The following is a 22,930-nucleotide window of genomic DNA, read 5'->3' on the forward strand; positions in this document are numbered from 1 at the left end:
TTGACCGCCATCTCAAATCCCATTTCGAAATCAAAGACACCATTTGAACAGAGGATGACCATGACTTTGCAGCAGATGGCCCTTGAGGTCCACAAGATGGCAGAGTCGCTGTCGTCTTCCTCCTACCACACCTTCCGACAATCGCTATTTGACCATGGAAAGTCCTCGAGAGGCTGCTGTAAGAGGTCTTGTATTGTGGCAATTAGACGGTAGATTCTATCCCGAAACTCCCAAGGCAGCTTGAACAGGGTGCGTCTCTGTTTAATGGTCCGCCATAGTGATGGACTTTGCGTGGGTGAAGGTCGTCGGTAATGATCAAGTGACTGAGGGACTCATTGCTCAAACAGAAGTCGCCAACAGGTTGCTGACGGGGCAACAAAGCGCTCGAGGTGAGGTGAGGATGGGTGTGTCAGAGCCACATGATGTATGTTGCTACAGAGTTATATATGATCTATCATAACCATCAGATTGGGAGTGTGAGTGGCATCATGACCGAGGCTCCACCGTCAACGACCATGTTAGCACCAGTCATGTAGCTGCTGAAACCGCTCGCTAGAAAGCCAGCTACTCTCGCAACTTCGCTTGGCGACCCCGCACGCTCAAGGCCAATATGCTCCTTCTGTGACTCAGGCGATTGCAGGTTTGCAGGAGGTAATTGAGATTTCATGCCCCGCATGTCGAACCCCTTCAAATCTATACCGACATCAATCTGACCTGGTGATATGCAATTGATGCGAACGCCAGAACCTTTGAGGACGGCGACGCCGGCCTGCACAACTCCCAATGCTGCGTGAGAACTCATCGTGTAGCAAGGGCCCCAGCATCCCCCATACGTCGAGGCTACGGAGCTGACAACGATGATGCTTCCATACTTCTGATCTTTCGGCGCAGCATTGGGGTAGTTGCCCTTGCTCGCCAGCTTTCCCATAGCAGCAGGTGCATATTTCAACGCGAAGAACGGCGCTAGACTGTTCGCCTCGAAGCACTTCTGGAGATCGGAAGGCGTTGTCATGTCAATTGACGGGGGACCCAGCAGGCCGGAACTGCTGACCCAGACATCGAGTCTCCCCCAGGAATTTAAGATGTCATCGATCAGGGTCAGGGTTGCTTGCTCGTCGGCTGCAATCAAGGGGTACGGTATTATCTTGGTGTTGGGGTGGGTTTCGCTGAGGGTGGAGGCTAGGTCGGAGGTGTCTTCGTTGGTAGTTCTGGTACAGGCATAGATGCAAGCTGCCCCATGCGCTGTGGTAGCGTCACGTCAGCTGTTGTCAAAGCTGAGCCCAGCTGCTGTCTTACCAGCGAGCTCGCCAACGATTGCCTGGCCAATTGACTGCGTTGCCCCTGTGACGACGCAGACGAAGCCGTACAATTTGCCATCTGAGCGATAGGGAGAGAAATGGGAGGAGGAGTCATTTAGGTCGGGCATGGTCAATGTTCCGGATGGAGAAGCTGACTGGGTTGGGGCTTTTGAAAGGAGAAGTGGGCAAATGGACATGGACCAGATGGGCTTGCCGAAGGTTCGAAAGAAGACATGTCGAGGGCGAATTTAGGGAGAGCCAGCTGGGTCTAAAGCAGTAATGCTCTCTAATCTCTAAAGACTGGATGGCCAATCAATGGCATGGCATTTTAGAAGCTTCATGGTAGTTGTCGACAGCGTCTCCGCGGTCCAACTTTGGCTCCTTGGAGCTGCACTTCCGACTTCCTTACCCCTAATTCCTGGATCATTGTTCCCACAAGCACCCCCCCTCGAAAATTGAAAATTGAAACTTTAGGAATAACTTCATAACGATAGATTATAATTCTCTAAAAACTTTATAATTATTAGAAGATATTATTTAGATTAAGGCTTTTAAATTTTAATATATTCTAATTATCTACTATACGATAAAATAGAAATCTATTAAATTCTCGAGATTTATTAAGAAAGTCTTAACGGTTATAGAATAGTCGAGGTAACTTTTTAACGTAGAATAAAGATTCTTAATATATTTTTATAAGATTTTTAATAATTTGTTATTTAGTATTATAAGTAAAAGTAATAGAAATTATAGATTATATAGAATAGTGATTGTAAATAATCCTTAGGGCCGAGGAGGCCTTGGCGTGCCAAGTCTGTCCTTCGAATGAATGACGGAATGTCGATTGGTGCCATCCATTATAATACCAAGTATTATGCAATAATCGAATCAGAGCCATTGCATTTCAGGAGACCGCAAAAAGACCAGGTTTTTGCTTCATGACTGACCCAATCTTTCCTTCTCTGACACTTTCTTTTCTTGCAGCCACAGCCATGCTTTTCTGATCTCAGCCTGCGTGCTTGTGGTATCATGAGACATGCTTTGAATCGCACCAAACCGAATCTATGAATCACCACAATGCGCTAAGTGTTTATAAATAGCATGATTTGCGACAAGAGACCGTCTCTGGGGAACTTCAAGAACTCCTGTCGAAGCACCATCGGACCCAACAGGAAGCTGTAAACAGGAAGACCCGACTTCAGTTGAACAAGATGCACTACTGTGAGATCGGCCATAAGCTAATTCAGTCTTTTACGACTGAAGCATTTCCTCTTCCGTCCCTACGGCCTCCATTGTTGCCTATTGAAGCTAGGTCAATCTTTCTTTGCATCAAGGTGCTCGCTTTAAGCTACGAACAGGCCGCACCCAGCTCATAAGCTTGCCCTTGGATACGATGACTATGCATAGGGCTGCCCACATAGCCCAGCACACCATTTGTTTTCGATCAAGCTCATCTGAGTCTCACGTCTCGGCAGCACTTTTGATTGACAGCTTCACGCCAGATAGACTCACACAGAGGAGACTGAAAGTCAAGGGAGAAACCAACGTCTTAGTCAAGGCACACCGAAGAGAAATTCGGAGGTTTGTCATGGATCAGTATCGGCACCCGAACAGACCTCAAAGATGCAAAGAAAAAGGATTCGCAGCCATCAGGGCTGCGACTCTCTGAGTGGAGCTGGCATTTACGTCACGAGAGCGCGGGCATATAGCTTGTGTGTCCATGAATAGCAACCGCCTAAGGCTCTTCACAGGATATCATAGATATAGCTCGCCAACAAGATGCGATACGACCGACTTACCCGACTTAGCCTTCGTCGGGACCTCTCACGGTCCATGGCCTCGTTCTAATGGCGTCTACGACAGTGTCTGGACCGATATACAACCTGTAGAGCAAGATGGGTACTACAGTTTAGACTATCGTAGTCCTTACAGCTGATTCCAATCTGCTGAAAGAGCTGATGCGCTGCAAACGAAGATCCGACCGCAACAGGTCCCGAGGAATGGAGGCTAGATAGAATTATCATTCCAATGGCCCATATTCTCATTTCGCAACCAGAATTTTCAGCTCCCGAGGAATGAAGGCTGTTTTCCGAACGCGATGTTTACATTTCGAATGGCTTATAAATACCCCACGACGCGTTATTCTCCTGAGCTTTTGTTTTCATTCTGCGTGAGATGAAGATTCCCCCTTTGCCGAAACAAGGATTTCAACTCAAGAGGCACCATGGCACTAGCCATTCTAGTCGTTCTTTACGCGTATCTTGGTTTGGCTGCTGCGCTTTCAAAGGAGGAATGGCGGTCTCAGTCGATCTACCAGCTTCTTACCGACCGCTATGCTCAAACCAACGGAAGCACGGCGCCTTGCGGTAATCTCGGAGATTATTGCGGTGGCTCATGGCAAGGAATAACCAACAACCTCGACTACATCCAGGACATGGGCTTCACAGCTATCTGGATATCGCCTATCACAGAGCAAATACCAGGTATCACCTATGAAGGGGCGGCTTACCATGGATTCTGGCCACAACAGATCAACCAGGTCAACTCGAATTTCGGGACTGCAGCGGACTTGAAGGACTTGTCCAATGCCCTGCACCAGAGAGGCATGGTATGTTGGTCAATCACTCCAAGAAGGGAAGGCGCTGATGTGGCTTAGTATCTTATGGTTGACATGGTTACGAACGACATGGCTTGGAACGGCAACTACACCACCGTCGACTTCTCTATATACGACGTTTTCAATGACTCAAGTTATTACCACCCGTACTGTCCCATCACCGATTACCAGAATTCAAGCAACGCGGTGGAATGTTGGTCGGGTGATCAGCATATCTCGCTTCCTGATTTGGCAACGGAAAATAGCGTTGTTCTGAGCAAATGGGAAGCGTGGGTCTCAAATATTACTAAGACCTATGGCATTGACGGCATTCGGCTTGACGCTTGTCTTGAACAAAACCAACAGTTTTTTACGTCCTTCGAATCGGCCGCCGGAATGTACGTTATATGTGAAGTCTACGACTACCCTATACCTAAGGTTTGCGATTACCAGAATTACGTGAGTGGATTGCTCAACTTTCCCGTATGGTATTTGATCACCGATGCCTTCGGTTCCATCAGTGGCAGCATCACCAATCTGTACAACGGAATCACCGAAATGCAAGGAAATTGCACAGATGTTTCCCTTCTGGGAAATTTTGTGGAGAACCACGACGTCGATCGTCTCCCCTACACGGTAGAGGATATTGGACTGGACCAGAACGCCATTGCCTTCGCCATGCTCAACGATGGCATTCCCATCATATATGCGGGAGAAGAGCAGCATTATTCAGGAGGCTCCCCCCCTGCCGACCGAGAGACAACATGGACCTCTGGATACAATACCACCACCATCTACTATCAGCTTATCAAAAAGATCAATGCGCTCCGAGCGTGTCTAATCAATAACGACGCGACATATCTGACAACCGAATCCGTCCCTTTCTTCCTGGACACTCAAGTGCTGGCTGTTAAGAAGGGAAGCACTCCGGCGGCGCAGTTAGTTGGAGTCTACAACAATCGCGGTACTGGCGCCGCATCATATACGATCAACATGGAGAATACCGGCTGGACGGCGGGCGACCTTGTCTACGAGATATATACGGAACAGACTGTCACAGTGGCCACGGATAATACTCTTCCCGTCTATATGTATGGCGGGCAGCCTAGAATGTACTACCTTCAGTCATCGTTCCAATGTCCCTGCGCTGATAGCACCAATGTCTGCTTACCCAGCATCTCGGCGACAACCGCGACACCGACATCAACGTCCATCGTTTTACCAACTACTACCACGCCGTCCACGTCCACATCAACCGTTCTGCCCACTTCGACAATAGCTTCTTCTTCGGTAGAAACTTCAAGCTCCGTCCTGGGATCTTCCAGCTCTTCACCAGTACTTACAAGCTCTACGACAACCGCTATACCCACTTCGACAATAACAACTTCTTCGATAGAGACTTCAAGCTCTATACCGGGGTCTCCCAGCTCTTCAGCGATATCCTCAAGCTCTACGACAACCGCTATACCCACTTCGACAATAACTACTTCATCGATAGAGCCTTCAAGCTCTGTACCGGGATCTTCGAGCTCTTTACCAGTACTTTCGAGCTCTACGACAATCGCTGTACCCACTTCGACAATAGCTACTACTTCGATAGAGCCTTCAAGCTCTGTACCGGGATCTTCAAGCTCTTCAGCAATATCCTCAAGCTCTACGACAAGCTCTACAGAAGTTTCAAGCTCCGTTCCGGGATCTTCCAACTCTTCACCAGTACTTTCAAGCTCTACGACAACCGCTATACCTACTTCGACAATAGCTACTTCTTCGATAGGGACTTCAAGCTATGTACCGGGATCTTCCAGCTCTTCAGCAGTACCCTCAAGCTCTACGACAAGCTCTGCAGAAGCTTTAAGCTCCGTCCCGGGATCTTCTAGCTCTTCAGCAGTACTTCCAAGCTCTACTATTAGCTCTGCAGAAGCTTCGATCTTACCGTTTTCTTCCAGTCAAATTACATCCTCGGTCACCAGCGTTAGCGGCAATTCGTTAACTATTCCAGCGTCCGCAAGCTTGTCTGCAACTGTTTCATCCTCGGCAGCACCCGCTCCTGCAACGGCAGCACCTATATGCCCGTCTGCGGACGGAAGTACTTTCACTTCGAATGGCCAGGATTTTGTTGTAGGTTGCGGCATCGCCAGTGACCAAGCATACTTTACTCGAATTACAGGTACCGACATAGCAGACTGTGTTCATATATGCACTACGTTCACAGGAACACCAGTTTGCGAGGCGGTGACTTACAGCGACGGATTCTGTTATCTGAAATCCGACCCTGGAGCCGTCTACAATGAAGCCGGCTCGGACAGCGCCTTCGTGATCAGCACCTTGAATGGCCCTGAGACTATAGCATCCGGGTACTTATCCGGCAATATCTCACAGTCGAACCCAGCCTGTCCCGATGCCAACGGAAACACCTTCGAGTTCAACGGCTACGTCTACGTCGTGGGCTGCAGTATTGACAACTACGTCGTTGACATTTCCACGGCCCCTGGCGCCGATCTTGCCACCTGTGTGGAGAGCTGTATTTCTTTCTCGGGCACGCAGTCTTGCGCGGCTGTGACCTACAACAACGGAAGCTGCCACTTCAAAGCTTCGGTTGGGACGGTCTTCCCCGCTACTGGTGCGGAGACCGCCTTTATCATAGCGAACAACGCCACCGGCAACCCGGTAGCATTACCCCCCAGCCCACCCAGGCCAAGCCCGCCGTCGCCCGGCAACCCATCTCCACCACCTAATCCCAACGTACCCCCCGGCCCACCGTCACCCGGCAACCCATCTCTACCATCTAATCCAAACGTATCCCCGGGCCCACTGTCACCCGGCAACCCATCCCTACCGCCTAATCCCACCGGCACGTATACGGTCTCCTATGGATCTGAGATAGTTGTGTATGTGCCCCTCGAGAGCGAGTGCTCGACGGCTGGATCAATATGACAGAAGGGCAGAAAGTTCGTAACGTTGACCTTACATGGCTGAAGACCCATACTCAACGGGTAGCGCGTTTCTACAGTTGCGCTTTGCAAAGAGTCCTTCCGTTCACCACTTAGATAGAGTTCCTACCTACCTTACCTACTATAATATATGAATGAGCTTTGCCTTTGTTGAATCTACCTGCGCTATTGTCTCTCAACCCCAACGACTCCGAGCAATAGCAGACTTAATAACATAGATCCTACGCGCACATGATAAGAGTAGCATGATCGTTATGAGCACATGACATTGGCTTTCTTGCACGAGGCTGTCAACGCTCGAGAATGAGCCGAAATGATGACCGGGTAGTGAAGGCTAGGTACTGGGCAAACCGGACCCTCGAGATAAGTATCCTTTCGACATAGCAATCTGAAGGAAATGATTACGCACAAATTGACTCTCAGATATCCCGAACTATGACGACCAAATGACAGGAAAGATGTAGGTCTCTGATGGGGCTTCCATTTACTGCAGCCATGTACAGCCAAGACTGCTTGTTTAGAGCCAGAAGCGAGGAGGAAAATGAACGGTAAGTCTTCATTGTCAACGTGAAAAGGTAGTATTGACTCCGTCCCCACACACTTGACTTCAAAACAAAGCTCGAATTGCAGAAGAGCTTTTCGACAACAGAGTCGCATCTAAGGGGTGACGGTGATCAAAGTAAGCAGGATCGTGAATGAAAGACTTACTTACGCTACCTCGACTAAGACAGTCCTGGGCGAGACAGGAAGTCTGAAAACACACCAGGAATATCTCTCCACGGGGACTGCAGATCTCTACCACTCACACATCCATGGGGCACCAAATAATGTAAACAGATGATCCTCCCTGGTCGCTCTCTCATCCCCAAAATCATCAGCAACGTTCGATCCCCCAGAATCCAAGCGCAACCCTGCAGGGTGGATTTGACGCTCAAGCGCATCGAGACTCGGACTTCGCCTGGCGTTATTGACCTGGACAACAGCCAGCGCGTGAAGGCTACTACAACTCACCGCCGGTACTTGAAAGGCCATCATCGGCCCGAGTATTCCACATCGCAGGCCGAGACACGCTCGTCACCATCCTCATTAGGACCTAACGAGGGTGACGAGCAAGACGGTGGCATACTCGAGACCGTGCTTTTCAGCTCTGGATCCTACCTCGTCGAATTCAATGAGAGCGTTGATGTGCCTTTGGACTTGATGGGACGGATCTTTGTGCACAGCTCGCTATTTCGCTTGGAAGCATTACTGAGTGCAGGCGTGATGGACAGTGGGTACAAAGGCGGTGTAGGAGCTATGCTGCAAGTGCTTTGATCCGCATGGCTTGATCGTGTATCGCGAAACCAGGCTCGCACAGACGGTCTCCCACCTGATGAGTGAGCCTGTGATTGGCTACAGCGGAACGTATCAGGGTTAGGGAAGAGTATGAGCGAAGATGTCGTCCGCCGGACCTGACTTGTTGCTTGCCTGAGTAGAGGTTACCTAATGACATTGCATGCATGACTGAGGACCAAGTGGAGATCCGAAAATCTATCGTCCCAGTGGCCTACGCATGTTGGATCGCAAGAATCGCATACACTTCAAGCAAAGTACCACCCGCCGGCAAACATCCCAGTCCCCATCACCCATATACCTCGATCTGCCTCAAGTCGGAGACCACTGGTAGAAAAAGCGGCTTCAGACATTGTCGATCTCTCCAACCAACCTCTCCATGCCATGAAGTACAGCTTTGAGACGCTCGTGTGACAAGTCGTGTATGTACCAAGTTGTCAGATATGATGTGAAGGTACCCAAACTCAGTGCCGCCATCCAACGAAGCTTTTGGCCATGCGTCCAATCTCTTGGTCTAAGTCGTACTTCTTTTCTGTTCCGCGCAGCCATGCCTTAGTCTTGTCTTGTCCAGCACAGACTCCAAGGTACAATGCACTCCGCGCACAACGCTAGGTGAGTCGTGCACCAGATACTCGAGTGGATTTTTCCAGGCTAGTCGCTGATTGCGTACGAGGCTTTGACAGCCTGTTGCAAGCCATTTATTTGGAGAGTGCCCGGCACGTAGACTTCCCAGCTTTCCCACTTACAGCACACATTTTGCACCATCCAATTTTTGAAGAGCCCGAATGACGTTGCCTGCGATGCGCCCCCAGAAGCTCATCCGGCAGCCCGGGAATGCGATGCAGTAGCCCTGTGGACTTAGTACCTTTCTTCACGCGAAAGGCTCATTGCTGTCGTCGCCTTCCCAGGGAGCCTGGCCCCATCGCTCAAGACCATGCACATACCCAACGAGAACAATGTCAACTAGTCCCATCTTGCGAAGGTTTGAGGGCAGTAGAGGCTGCAAGCATTCTGAGTCGGAAGGCAGGGTGTAGTGCACACTGTCGCGCGTTTCCCCTTTCAAAGACAGATAGGCAGCGTAATGTTTCACATAACCCACACCAGGAAAGCACTGTAGCCGAAGCGTCGGAGGTCGACTACGGAGGTCGTTGGGCGCTCCAGTTGAAAGATTTGTCTCTCGTCTTCGTAGGTGAGAGGCAAGCTTTCGAAGGGTTTCGTTCATGGATGCCTTTGACGACGATGCGGGACCACACTTTGTTCTGAATATCTGGATGGACTTTCATACGCAGGTATTTGATCAAAAAGCTTCCCATGGTGTGAGTCTTGATAGATGCAACCGTGGGCTTGAGTAGGCCGGGACCAGAGCTCGACTGATACAAGGCTCTCATAGAATGGTGGAAAGCCATCGTGGGCTGGAAGGACGTTGGACTGAAATTGCCTTTAGGAGAACCAGGTGGGACCTTGGAAGGGTTATAAGCCTTCAATCTCTTGCTGGTCACCTCAGTTGCTCGGAACGGAATTAGCATGACGAGTAGATAGGTAAGGGTGGTACAAAAAGTTCATTAAGAAAGATTGGGAGCTTTTCCCTAGCGCCAGCTCCCGACCAATGGATCCAAATTATTCGATGTGGTGGACATGTGGGTAAACAAACCGTGATTAAAGATCATGGGGAGATAATCGACCTTTGTTCCACGCAAAGGCGCCATCGTCACTCGCTAGAGGGTCGACATAAATCTAGCAAAAAGAGGTTCGATTCGGTAGTGATACAATTAGCAATTACTGTTGCCAGGCTGCCTCCCCTTCTCCTGCGCCAAATTCTTCTCCCCCTCCTTTCTTAGCTCCTGCTCCAATGCTTGCATCAGCCTTTCTAATACCCATTTAGGCTCGTCATTAGCAGTCATGAGCGGATTCCTCTGACTCAGCCAGCTCCAAGGCTTCAGTCGACCGTCTTTATCGCGACCACTAGCTGGTCCCTCCCCGTTAACTGTCGCTGCCAATTCAGATTCATGTACCTCCCACGGCCTTCGATGCCTCTCCTCACTCGACTCATCCTCGCCTAACAGCTTCAAAAACCATGTCCATTCAGCGTACGTATATTGACGCGGTGGCGTAGCGCCCGTGTGCTGGACAACATTTTTCATCTCTTTCATGAGCAAATAGTGGCGGTTGTGTTTGCCGGCGGCAAGGTCTTTAGCGTTGCTACCCGGGTGCTCATTCATACTTTGACTTATACCCTTCACAGCTTCAGCGTGAGCGGGATCATCGGTTCCAGCACCGTCAGATTTCCCGTTCTCCATAAAACCTGGCGGCTTAGCTGATTGGAACTCGCTGCCCTTGGCCTTGGAAGCCTCATCTTTCATGGCGGATAGAGTACCAGTCTTCTCAGGTAGATGATCGCTAATCCATAGTGTGATTGTGTTGACGCCTTCATTTATGACGCCACCAACACTGCCGATGAGGACCGTCAGAGTAGGTAAAGCAACAAGAGACCATAAGACGAAGACTGGTTTGGCAGAGTTATCTTGCGGGTAGAAGTCGCCATAGCCGATTGTCAGGAAGGACACATAGGTGAAATACCTACTGGAGAGTCAGCTTTCGCCCTTCACAAGCACGATGAACTTAAACAGAGGAAAGAAAAGCCGTACAATGATTCGAAGTAGCTCCAATTCCCGGCACCCTTCTCGGCCTGCCAGAAAGCCACCGCTCCAATGAACCACAGAATAACGAAGGCACCGACGGAGGTCCCAAGTGCTAACATCCGGTTGTCATTCGCTGCAGTTTGCTGGACCTCACGCATGACGTCAAACTCCTGCTCCCGTCGCTCCAGTTCAGAGGAGGGATTGTTTTCAATCTTCCGCTCCTTGAAAGGCCGCAGGTGCGTGGTGCCGGTTTTCGGGTTGTACTTTTTCAATGCTTTCTGCCGAGCCTTTTCCATCGTACGAACTGATATCTTCGTTGAGGCGCGATCCAGCGCCAACGTGCTTATAGAAGCCACTATTAGACCGACGAAGAGTATACCTCCTATTGCCATTGGAAGGAAGAGTGACCTTCCCAGATGTGTCTTCGGGCTGAAGTCGCCGTATCCGATGGTGAATAGGGTCACGTCAACCCAATAAACTGCATCAAGATAATCCCAGTCTTCGATGTAAGCATAGACAGCTGCGGCTGAAAGGAGATAGCCAAGGAAGAGAAGGACCTGTATCATCAATGTCTTCTGACTAAAGGTCAGCTTGAAGTCCGAGCTGTACTGGCCAAACCAGACCCCACTAGCGGTAGCGACCAGCAGCGAAGCAACAATGAAGTACAAAGCCGCAGCGAGGATAGCGTAATAATAGGCCTGGGAGAAAGTCCGCGCCTGGCCAGGTGGTAGAGGAAGATGCGAGGGCGCTGCGGCGACCAAGCCTATCAACATGAAGCTGGCAATGTACCAGCCGATGATGGTAGCCGGCTGTGCGATCTTAAAAGGAATGCGGCCGAAATTGTTTGCCAGTAGGAACATGTTGGCGGCGATGGCAATGACGAATGAGACAGCATTGACTGCCAATACCCTGGAGCAATCAGCTTTTGTCCTTTTCCTTATGTGACCTTTCTGGCCCCTCACCAGCTGGGATCCGAGACATATTGGCCCTCGGACTCGGTCGAGGTTGGGTCTTGTATGAGCCTCCAATGCTCTATCAAGGCGCAAAGACTGAAGGCGGATGCCATTGGTCCAAATGTGCCTGCTATGAGAGGAAAAAGGGTTGTCGCGAACCACCATCGCCTGCATTGCGTTTTTAGCAGGCGTTTTCTCCGATTGTCTCGCCATGCGATTGGGCTGGCAATATTTCAGGAAGGTCGCATACGCTGGACTTAGGTGATCTTCTTCTGCTTCCTCTTCACCTTCCTCCCTGTATGCATCTTTTTTCTCTTGTAGGTCGACATCGTCCTCGCCCGCAGTCTTGTCCATTGTGTAATGTCCAATTGAGTGGTTGAGTGGAGGTAGAGAATCGGACTGTAGAGGTTGGACGGATTGCCATTGCCATGTTTACTCATGGATTTCCTTGGCAGAATTGGCATCTGCGACCGGGTGACGCAATCCAGCTGGTGCAGCTCCCTTAAGCTTACTGCCCGTTGCTGGCTTGATATACTTGTCTGACAGGAACCATTCAATCATCAATCATTCAATCCACTGGTGCATCGCGAATCACGGAATCACTCAATCACTCATTTCAAGAGCCCACGTCCTGCGCCGACAAGCTTTGCCAAGCTCGTAGTCGCCAAGACAGCGGAGCTTGAGAGAGAATCCGCCCATTGGTGCATGGCAAGAAAGCTTCAATCCTTTGGACCAAAGCAACGTCAACCAGGCATTGATACCGTATATAATCTTTCATGCTGAGGCACTTTCTGTAATCAAGGACAAGTAAATTCGGTCAGATACCCCAACTTCTCACATTCTTTCGTCTGAACCTTTTCACTTGACGATTAAGTACTTAGCATCTTCCAACCCTCTAAACTTCAGGCAAGCTGCCAGTTTCTGGAAAAGTATAGAGCTGATATCGTATAAAATTTGTTTTGTGTAGATGTTATTTTAAGACTCATTGACAGCATCGCCACTCTTCCCGTCATTCTAACATCCCTCTACTTCGATCTTGAAGGTGTGAATCTCTCTCGAGGAGGCTCCATTTCACTACTTCAATTGCTAGTGCGGCCTCAAAATCATGTCCCTCTTATATGTATGTCAAAGTCCTTTTCACCGGAGCTGCAACAAACGGTCAGACCCTCCAGAAAATCTTGAAATTTTTTACCGTTCCTACATATGTTTGACATCCGCAATGACTCCAATGCGCTCTTTTTCCAGCACGGCAACTCCCTACAATGAATTCAGGATATTCAGCTCATGGAATGTGCTTCGCGTTCGGGGACCGGCAATGTTTCGTCCACAGCCTCTGCCAGCGTATCGAAGCGAATGCTCCCGTCACTTTCTAACAAAAGCGGGCCTCTAAAGCTACTGAGGAAGTAGAGACAAAGCTTTGTAATCCGCAGCATGGCGATTCTTACAGGTCTTCAAAGAGCGGCCGCTAAAGCAGGACCTCGTGAATAATTGTCTGCAGGATGTACGTTTCCTGCCAGTTCTGCACGAGAAGATATTGAGCTCGACTGGAGCCAGCGTGGCGGGAAATGAGACGAAAGCGAGGTGCAGTACTCGCAGACCACAATTTATCGATGGCAGGGCAGCCACAAGGCTATGAGTCCACGGCATCACTTCTCGACTCAAGAAGTACACAATCGATCAATCATCTCGACTATTGATGTGTTTCGATCCATGTACTAATCCTTACTTTTCCAGTCACCGCACAATTCCCGAGCCAAACCCCATAGTCCTTGCGCAAACCCAGACTCAACCATCGAGTAAATCATCTCCATGGCAGACCAAGACCCCACCAGCAAAGGCGACGACCAGACAGCAGCGGGACCCCTGAGAAGTCGATTCCCGGTAACGATAACGAAGCTGGGGATTCTAATAGGGGTGACGACGGCAGTAGAAGGGGGGCAGCAGAAGCCTGGGACTGAAATGGGACCGGGTTCGCGGGATGATCCCCACCCGGGGTCGCGGGAAACGGGGACTGATCCTGTCATTGTCGTTGGCGGTACAGGGCCCTCTGATCCATCTAGTGGGGCCATGCAGGAGGAGGACGGAAAGGAGTGCTGTTGAGATGTTGGCCAGGGTTCTAGTCTAGCATTAGCGGAGAATGGGAACAGTTTCAACGAGGATTTAGAGGAGACTTGAAGGGAATTATTCTTTGCAAATGCGGAAGTGAATTTGGTAAATCTTAAGTATATGGTTCGTGGTAGATTGACCAAGCAAAGCCCGCTTGAAATGGTGTGATAGTAATCCGAGTCGTGAGGAAAAAACAGATCAGCGGTTCATCAAGAACATTGGTATCGTGAATGTAGCACCCGATCCAGCCAGCAACCCGCTTCAAGCGCTAAAGAACAGCAAGTACTGGGCTTCCAAGGTCAGCCCCAAAAAATCGATAGATAGCGACCATAGCAACAGATTCTCCTGCTGGAACACTTCAAGATCCCTTCCCGCTTACTCTCTTCCAGAACTTCTTCAGAGTGCCACGCTCTTTTGGAAGCTGATCCCAGATATCCGCTTCTTTCTTCGTTGGCGGTAGATGCTCTAATGCTAGAGGATCATCGCCTGTGGTGTTTGCATACAACGCTTTCTCATCAGCTCGCAAATCCGGCCTCGTGAGCGTCATACGGAGAGTCATCTCCCTGCTTCCAGCAAGCAGCTGTGCGAAAGGTTCCGATGTGTGATGGCGGACGGTGGATTTGGGGAAGAGTTTACTGCTTGAGACGGAAGAGGTGGCTACTGACGGCGAGAGGAGCGCGGCGTCGTGGTTGAAGACACTGTCCATTGGAGTGTATGGTGCGTCTCTTTCTGGGAGGCTGGTGGTAGATTCAGCGTCATCATCATCGTCGAGAGCGTCGAATAGGGAGGGGATGTCATCGTGGAGGAATGTTTTGCAGGGTGCAGTTTTGTGGGCTCGGGAAAGTGAAGGTCGGCTTAAGGGCCGGTACTCTGTGTCTTCCATAGAGGGGAATCCAAATTCGATTGCTTCATCGAAATTTTGAGGAGAGGCCAGGTAAACGCGGAGCTTGAGTCTGGCTTTGGGATCTTGGTAGTATTTCGTGGATGCTTCGATGGCTGAATTGGATGTCTGGGGTCCATGAGCGAGTGCCAAGAATGGGCGAGATTCGGCATGTTGATGCACGGGCTGTGGTAGAGGTGTAGTTGCAAACGGTGTCGCATAAGTGGTTTTCGGAAGTGGCGGGACTGAAGAGGTATTTGCACCGAATGGCAATTGGTTTAGAGATAACGCTCTCCGAAACGAAGGCCGGCGTTTCGAAGGTTTGATGTCAGATTCTGCAGCTTTGGTCATGAACTCGTGGTAATCGTCCAACTGTAACTTTGCAGACAAGTCCAAGTCATTGTCTTCGTCGAACCAGATCATTGAGTCGTCCATGTCAATGGCCGAATCGGCGGGTTGCTCGTCGTCGAACGTGCTCAGAGAAGATAGGCTTGAGTATGATGAGGTCCTTAGTGTTGGCACACTTCGATTCCCTTCCCTGCCTTGCCTGTAGAATCTGCAGAATTTCTCATCTGAGGCGTCGAGAACGATGCTGTCCCTGCGTCCTGACAACGCAAGGCGCTCCTCCCTAGTGAAATGTTTTCGTTGGACCTTATCGGGAAGTCTGAGGAACCATTGAGCATCTGATGGGAGGAATGTATCGCTCGAGGGCGAAGGAGTCTTCCTTCGTAAAGTGGGAGGATTCTTGAAGTAGCTTGAATTCCTCCGAGCCAGCGCAGGACGTGTCGGCGAGGATTTTGGTTTGGAAGCTTTCAAGGCGCCATGACAACTTTTCACCGAGGCAGCTTTTGTTGCGGACGCGGAGTTCTGCGCAAGCCTCAGTCTCTCGAGAGACGAGAAGTACTGTTGATAGAAGGTCGAATTAGCTATATGGACCCAGGGATATTTATCATGTCCGACAGTGGAGAGGAATGGGGCTACGTACTTTTCGCTTGACGGCAGGAGGAAGGTTGTCCCATTCATTATTATTGTTGATATTGCTGCTACTGTTCAAGGAGGTACAAGTACAAGTCATCTCGTGACTAGTGGCAGGTCTTGGCATTTTGTTGGGAATGGATCAACATATAGCGGCCAATCGAAAGGAATTGACACTCTGATCACGCAACGGCATCAATTCAATCGCTTCAATCAATTGAATATCTTGAGGGGGGGTCAGAGAGGTATAACAGTTGACTTGTCGAGGTATCTAGGGGCGCAGAACAGGTGCGGAGGAGTATCTGTAATCATTGACGCCCCACGAGCGCTGTCAGCCTTGATACATATGTCACTAGTCGGTAGCGCTGAGGAATCCGTTTGAATCCTTTTTCGAATCAATTACCAGTTCACCACTCCACGAGTGCTTCATCTGCAGGGATACAGCCCGCGTATCGTGGTTCAGCTTTGAGGCTTGGGCAGAAGGCATGGTTCTACTCGTAGATTAGCTAATCTACGTCTGCAGGTCAAGCCTTCGTCGGAGCACCAACAGAACACTGAACAGGCGAGGCCGAAGAGCAGAACTCTGCTGTAAATGTAATTCCCCTATTCGTCCTCAAGTCTTCCAGGCCAAGAGCAATTCATTGGCTCACGTCTTGACAGATCACGATTGATCTGCTAGCCTCCTGCATTCGGTGGATTGTGGACATTTGGCGGCACGACTTGGGCGTCAAATGTCTTGAGTCCTTGACGCAAGGCACAAGGCACGTACTTACTCTTCTTACCTGCATTAGTCCCACACTATGCCCCCGTAGCAACTAGCAAGGGCTGTTTGACAGGCCTACCAGAGGGGCTGGGGCTGAGGCCTAACCCCTAGGCGAGATGATCGCCCATAGGCCCATATCTGAGTGATCTGGAGCCAACGATGTACCTACGTATGTTCCCCTCAGTGATTCGCACTTGAAAGGAAATTGCGTTTTTCTCCAAAATCAAAAAATCCACTCACTTCTGCACATTACGCATATCCGCTGTCAAATATCGGACAGCTGCTGCCCCATGCCTGTCTATCGGAAGAGAATATGAGGCGGGACACTGCTGAGACACATGGCTACCCAGCATGTTCTGCGTGTATGTAGAAGTATTATGACCTCAAGTCTCAACAAATAGAGTGCCACAGCGATGGCGCCATGCATCTTTGGCATCATCTTTTTGGCCTGAACAGTTGATTGGGTTCGAATTGGCGTTTAGATTTCGCTTAGTAGTAGTTAGGAATTGATTTGGCTGCCACGCGAGAACCAACCCGGTAGAACAGTAGTAGTAGTAGTTAGCGACTACTAAGTAGTAGTAGTGGTAGTAGTAGTAGTAAGGTGCCCCCCCAACCTTCGGCCGAGTGGCCCAACACTACAAATTGATCCCTGGAGCATTCCCGTCTCGAAAGTGAAAGCTTAATAGTCCCGCCCCCACCCCAAACCAACGATTGCATACTGCTGTATCCCAGTCCCGCAAACATCATCACCACACAGCGCCAGCGTGTCTTGGTATTCCACAAACAGTATCACGCCTGCATCCCTCCCGAGATGAGTTCCGCCGGCCGCAAATTCTCGGTGAGCAAAGGTCCGAGCGCAAGGTATTATTCTTTCCCTCTCACTTCATGATCCATTATCACACGTTGACCAGCGTACTTGTAGCGAATTGAATTCCAAGATCCATCGCCAATTCCGCAATGCTCATGAGGGACATCGGCCACATGCCGGCCTTGACCCCAGCAGGGCCAGCACTGGCGTAGTATGGTGCACGGAGAGAGCCACCGAGCATGGCTTTCAGGACGACCCTACACAGTGGGCCAACCTGGGGCAAGGTGCACCTGAAGTCGACGATGATATCGAAGGAAGCTTTGAACGCCCTAAGACCATCGAGGTGTCTATGGCTGGCCGAGAGTATGGTCCAACGGCAGGTATCAAGCCACTGAGAGCTGCCATCGCCAATCTGTACAACGCACACCATCGTCAGGGCAAAGACAGCAAGTATACCTGGGAGAATGTTGCTGTTGTCCCTGGCGGCAGAGCTGGTCTCATCCGCATTGCTGCTGTATTGAACAACGCCTACCTGGGCTTCTTCATTCCTGATTACACGGCCTACAATGAGATGCTGGGACTCTTCAGAAATTTTGCGGCTATTCCCTCGCCTCTATCTGAAGCAGATGGCTACCACATCCACCCAGAAAAGATTTCTGAGGAGATTGCGCGTGGTACTTCTGTTATCTTGACCTCCAACCCTCGCAACCCTACTGGTCAAGTTGTGAAGAATCCCGAGCTTGCACAGATCCAAGACTTGTGCCGTGATCGAGCAACGTTGATCATGGACGAATTCTACGGCGGCTACAATTACACGAGTAATTGTGACGGTACCACCGTCAGCGCAGCTGAGAACATCGTCGACGTGGACGAGGACGACGTCCTCCTAATCGATGGCTTAACCAAGCGCTTCCGTCTACCGGGCTGGCGCGTTGCCTGGATTGTCGGACCCAAAGAATTCATCAAGGCCATCGGGTCTTGCGGCTCATACCTCGATGGAGGAACCAACGTGCCTTTCCAAGAAGCTGCGATCCCGATGCTCGAGCCCACGAAAGTCCTGAATGAAATGAAAGCACTGCAGACACATTTCCGAAACAAGCGTGACTACGTTCTGGGTAGACTGAACGATCTCGGGTTCAAGATCAGGAACATACCAGACTCGACTTTCTACATCTGGCTTGACTTGAGCGGACTACCAGCGGGGATCAATGATGGGCTTAATTTCTTTCAGAAGTGCTTAGAGCAAAAGGTCATCGGTGAGACTGAACGTGTGCCTTCTCTTCATGAAAGACAATCACTGACTTTGGATTCCTGTTTTTTAAGTCGTGCCGGGCATTTTCTTCGATCTGAACCCTGCTAAGAGAAGGGACTTGTTTGACAGCCCTTGCCACCACTTCATCCGCCTTTCCTACGGACCGACGATGGAGACCCTCAAGAAGGGCTTGGACGGAATCGAGAGAATCTTGAAGAAGTAATTCGTTGTCCACCTTTGGCACTTTTAGTAAATGACTGACAGATATAGTTACGAGGCTACTTACGAAAAAGAGACATAGAATCAATCACCATTACGACTCATGCCCTGCAGCCGCGAAGAAGGAACAATAGGAGACTCCACAGCACCCAACATTTTGCAGTGCAGATCTGTGACCCTTAGGTTGCCGTAACTTCATGTTCTTCATGCCTTTCGTACCCCAAATCTTGCAATTAAATACTGCTGATATTGAAAATTTTACTTCAACGTGAGATTGCTCATCTTCAATTTGTTTGAGGTTTATGCGGAGCATGATTCTTTCTTATCCAACGCTCTAAATCGATCAATACGCCAGCCTCCATCTCCCGTCATCCGACAACGGCGCTGGCACTGTCAGTTGTGTCGAAGGCGCTTTCTCATTCTCGTTCATCCGGACTCGATGCGGAGCAGACGCGTTCGTCGTCTTCTTCGGTGGAAGCTTCGGCACGTGTTCTCCGTCTCTTAAGTGGAGGGACCAATTTTCTTTTCTTGGAAGCCCAATGGTCTCAACAGAAAGTCAAGAGGCCCTGTCATCTGCAAATCCTTTCTCACTTGTACTCGCTCGTTGATTTGACGTCCGACTCTTTCCACATCTAGTGTTATGACTTTCGGCTCCATTTTGTTGCTTGAATGTCCCCCTTATCTTTCGATGAGAAATTAGAAATGGTATAGTCGATGTTCCTATACCAAATCCTGTCCCTTGCGTCGTCTTTCCGCAGCCATCTGTACATGCATTCGTGAAGTACGGGATGTTGACAGGGTTGTACTCTACTAGGATGAGAGTCGCGACGGGAAAGCTAACACCGTCGAGCTCAGTCAGCTTTTTGATGGCGTCAACGAGATGGTGCTGATCGCCATAGATGCCGAATGCAGCACGCGTCACTTCTCGAACTCTCTTGACGCTGTTTGAGGCGAGTGCGCCAGGAGTACTGGCTTGTTGGAGATCGTGTTTTCTTGACATTGCATGTTAGCGCTTGCTTTTCCATGTGTCCAAGAGAAAATGCCAGCTCAGCGCCCCCATTCCGCCAGAATCAGCAGTTGCGTCTTCTCCAAGAAGGCTATCCATCCTGCCGTCATGCATCATACATGCAGGGACACTTTATAGATGATAGTATTCCAAGTTTTCGTCTGTGTCGCGACCAAGGATGTCGTACTTATCCGAGAGATCTTTTGAGGTCCATATGATCTTGCCGAAAGATTTCTCGTCGCCTAGGCCGACGCGATCCAGAGCCATTATGCATACTGAAGCGAGTATCAGAGGTCTATTCTGTTGACCTAGTCAGTCATTCAACCCCAACCAAAAAAAAAAAAAAAAATTTTTATTCATAGAGCTGCGGGCCCTAGAACTCGATCCTAATAAACACGTCCCAATATACATGCACTAGCTTCTATAGATCATAATCCAGCTTTCGAAAAAAAGCCTTAACGGCCTTGTCGGCCTTTTCTTACTGAATTTCCTCAGCCCGAGTAGCTCGCTTCAGAGCCTTCCCCCCTTTTTCTATGGCTGTTTCTTCCACCACAGTTAGAGATTTGCGTATTTGATCTACTGACATCCATCCTCCCTTCTAGGCAACCGTCCCAGAAAGTGTCTTACGTGCCCGCTTGACTACGGCCTCTTTGTGAATGGCCTCAATATCTCACTCGGTAATTTGTCTCGAGTAGCCATTAGCAATGGATCCTTTCACAAACCGGGCTAATGGCTGCCGCATGCCCTTTGAAATGATAAAAGCCTGAGTAGCAAGTAGTTCTTCAAACCATTGATCGTATTTAATGACGTCTTCGGCTTTGTGGGGGGTTCTGGCAAGTACGAGAGGTATGGACTCGTCTGGAGTTGTAGCGCGGGGTGCCAGATTTCTGAATTTTTCGTACGCCACGCGTATACTCTCAACATCGTGCGTATTCTTACGCTCGGCACTAAGAGGTTTTTGCTTTCGTTTATAGTATTTGGGGTGCCGTTTTATAATCGTGTAGCCCAATCTTTGCCGAGTGGTTTGGGGGGATGATGCGGATTCGATGCGATTTTTAGAATGTACTCAGCAGCACCCTGAATGTGATTCAGTCGAAGTGAATGCTCGATGTTATTTAGACGATTAATATAGTCATATAGCGACTGTTCTTGAGCCGTAGTAAGACGTGTGTGGGTGGGTGTTCGAGTACTCCTAGAAGCTTGTCCCGAAGCCGTCTTTGCACCCGTCGCGGTTTAAGACCTAATGCTCTGCGGCCCTGCGCGAAAATAACCGTCCTCATACTCATCAATGGTCTTCTGGACGAGTTTCTCTTGCTCAGAATAAGATATAGACATGGTGTGGTGGAATAATGGTGGATTACAATGTAGGGTGTCAAATCGCGAAAAAACTAGTGCGTTTTGAGTTGCGGACTACTATGAGCGAAGCGAATAGAAGGACTACGATCTAGCTGCGGGCCCCAGAACATCGACATCGATTTTGGCGACGCGAAAATGTCTTGGCGGCTCGCGCGTCTCCGAATCGCGTCTTCCATCACTACTTAGAGTACTTTAGCGAGGCTGGGTGCATATCTACATTGAGCAAGCAATTGACCCATCTATATAGCAACGAAAGGCCAGAATGTCTAAGAAACGGTCGCTCGACAGTTTCTTCACGCCCACTTCTCGAAAGAAGGTCTGTCTGACTGTGGAAGCTGCGCCCTCCGAGGTCAACCCAGTCTACACATCCAGCACCGAAGTGTCCAATCACAAAACCTACCCTTTCCCAATTCCTCGCCTTCCACCAAACATCATCGAGCAATTGAACGAAGTGCCAGCTTCTCAAGGCAACGAAATCAATGACCAGCCCGATCTCGATCTCCTCTACTTCCAACCTTATATCCCGCCCACGACCGAAAGAGAGCTGTTCGAATTTTTGAGGAATGCGCTCTTCTTCTACAGGGTGCAATACACCATCAAGCGCTATGGCAACGAGACTCGTATAAACACACCTCGTTTCACGACGGTATATGGCGTCGACACCTCTTCCACCTTCACCCCAGATGGCGCCCTCATCGACAGCCAAACATCCAAGCCAGTCCTTCCAGACCGCTACAAGACCTGTACTCCACGTCCCATTCCTCACTGCCTTGATTATCTGCGCCAGCTCACAGAAATCTTCACTGGAGCAACCTACAACTTCTGCCTCGTCAACTACTACGCCAACGGCGCAGACAGCATATCCTACCACAGCGACGATGAGCGTTTTCTCGGTCCCAACCCCTCGATCGCCTCCTTCTCCCTCGGCGCAACCAGAGACTTCTGCATGAAGCATAAGCCTATACCACCCAAAGATGGAGAGCCCCCACCAGAGCAAAATAGCAAGCCGCCGTTGAAGCTACCGTTAGCGAGTGGAGATATGGTGCTCATGAGAGGGAAGACGCAAGCGAATTGGCTGCATAGTATTCCGAAGAGGAAGGGCAAGGGGAGCGAAGGAGGGAGGATCAACATCACTTTTAGGAAGGGAGTGGAGAAGTATTCGACGCAGAATTACTATCAGTATAACGTGGGTGACGGAGGGGTGTGGAAATGGGATGCTAGGAAAGGTGAAATGAAGGAATGGGTGAAGGCGAGGGAAGAGAGCTAAGGCGCACGAGGAAAGTTCAGAAAAGTCTGGTCAAGAAGTCCGGCATCACGAGGCATTAGAGTAATCGTGCCACCAAAACTTAGATCACACCTAATGGCCTGGTTACTGGCTATATTCCCATGGAGCCTTGGTCCAGTCCTCGAAATCTTTGAGATATACTGCTGAAGTACGTCATCGTTGTGTGCTTCTCAGGCCTGCTCATCCTTGAAATGATGCTGCAGAACGCTGCCATTCGAGGAGGAGCATCGAACTGCTATATCTTGGCATCACAGATGTCGTTCGCTTCCAACGGCTTACTCAACCCAATGAGCCCAGTCCCTCATTTAGGCTGGGGGGAGGCTGGGCGCCTGAGGTCACAAATGTTAGTAACAAGCCAGTAATGGCTCCAGTGAAGAATTAACAAGATGCGCTGGGTACATTGGTAACCATTGAAAAAGGGCCATTCCACGGTTCCGCATACTGACAATCCACTGATGCAAGAGAGAAGATAGTTCTTCGGTTAAGAACAAGTGCAAACGCATTCGGAATT

General features: G+C 49.8%; 8 protein-coding genes across 8 annotated transcripts; 4 read left to right on the plus strand and 4 right to left on the minus strand.

The window, feature by feature from the left end:
• Positions 1-463: 463 nt before the first annotated feature.
• Positions 464-1,426, minus strand: HO173_005360 (uncharacterized protein; the record flags this gene model as incomplete). Its single annotated transcript, XM_037307278.1, has 2 exons — positions 464-1,242; positions 1,297-1,426. The coding sequence occupies 2 exons, from the start codon at positions 1,424-1,426 to the stop codon at positions 464-466; spliced, it is 909 nt and encodes a 302-aa protein (XP_037165918.1).
• Positions 1,427-3,522: 2,096 nt separating this feature from the next.
• On the plus strand, positions 3,523-6,828 carry HO173_005361 (uncharacterized protein; the record flags this gene model as incomplete). The annotated part of the gene is made up of 2 exons (XM_037307279.1): positions 3,523-3,906; positions 3,955-6,828. The coding sequence occupies 2 exons, from the start codon at positions 3,523-3,525 to the stop codon at positions 6,826-6,828; spliced, it is 3,258 nt and encodes a 1,085-aa protein (XP_037165919.1).
• An 854-nt stretch (positions 6,829-7,682) lies between these two features.
• Positions 7,683-8,159, plus strand: HO173_005362 (uncharacterized protein; the record flags this gene model as incomplete). The annotated part of the gene is made up of 1 exon (XM_037307280.1): positions 7,683-8,159. The coding sequence occupies one exon, from the start codon at positions 7,683-7,685 to the stop codon at positions 8,157-8,159; it is 477 nt and encodes a 158-aa protein (XP_037165920.1).
• Positions 8,160-9,313: 1,154 nt separating this feature from the next.
• Positions 9,314-12,123, minus strand: HO173_005363 (uncharacterized protein; the record flags this gene model as incomplete). The annotated part of the gene is made up of 3 exons (XM_037307281.1): positions 9,314-9,684; positions 9,958-10,754; positions 10,823-12,123. 3 exons carry the CDS (start codon positions 12,121-12,123, stop codon positions 9,314-9,316), a joined length of 2,469 nt encoding a protein of 822 aa, XP_037165921.1.
• Positions 12,124-14,233: 2,110 nt separating this feature from the next.
• On the minus strand, positions 14,234-15,857 carry HO173_005364 (uncharacterized protein; the record flags this gene model as incomplete). The annotated part of the gene is made up of 2 exons (XM_037307282.1): positions 14,234-15,658; positions 15,741-15,857. The coding sequence occupies 2 exons, from the start codon at positions 15,855-15,857 to the stop codon at positions 14,234-14,236; spliced, it is 1,542 nt and encodes a 513-aa protein (XP_037165922.1).
• A 1,447-nt stretch (positions 15,858-17,304) lies between these two features.
• On the plus strand, positions 17,305-18,854 carry HO173_005365 (uncharacterized protein; the record flags this gene model as incomplete). Its single annotated transcript, XM_037307283.1, has 4 exons — positions 17,305-17,354; positions 17,416-18,557; positions 18,625-18,772; positions 18,824-18,854. 4 exons carry the CDS (start codon positions 17,305-17,307, stop codon positions 18,852-18,854), a joined length of 1,371 nt encoding a protein of 456 aa, XP_037165923.1.
• Positions 18,855-19,328: 474 nt separating this feature from the next.
• On the minus strand, positions 19,329-20,045 carry HO173_005366 (uncharacterized protein; the record flags this gene model as incomplete). The annotated part of the gene is made up of 2 exons (XM_037307284.1): positions 19,329-19,764; positions 19,966-20,045. The coding sequence occupies 2 exons, from the start codon at positions 20,043-20,045 to the stop codon at positions 19,329-19,331; spliced, it is 516 nt and encodes a 171-aa protein (XP_037165924.1).
• A 1,351-nt stretch (positions 20,046-21,396) lies between these two features.
• On the plus strand, positions 21,397-22,401 carry HO173_005367 (uncharacterized protein; the record flags this gene model as incomplete). Its single annotated transcript, XM_037307285.1, has 1 exon — positions 21,397-22,401. The coding sequence occupies one exon, from the start codon at positions 21,397-21,399 to the stop codon at positions 22,399-22,401; it is 1,005 nt and encodes a 334-aa protein (XP_037165925.1).
• Between the last annotated feature and the right edge of the window lie 529 nt (positions 22,402-22,930).

This window comes from Letharia columbiana (assembly GCF_014066305.1).
Source record: "Letharia columbiana isolate WasteWater2 chromosome Unknown Sc0000014_s0, whole genome shotgun sequence".
In the NCBI taxonomy this organism is placed as follows: Eukaryota; Fungi; Ascomycota; class Lecanoromycetes; order Lecanorales; family Parmeliaceae; genus Letharia; species Letharia columbiana.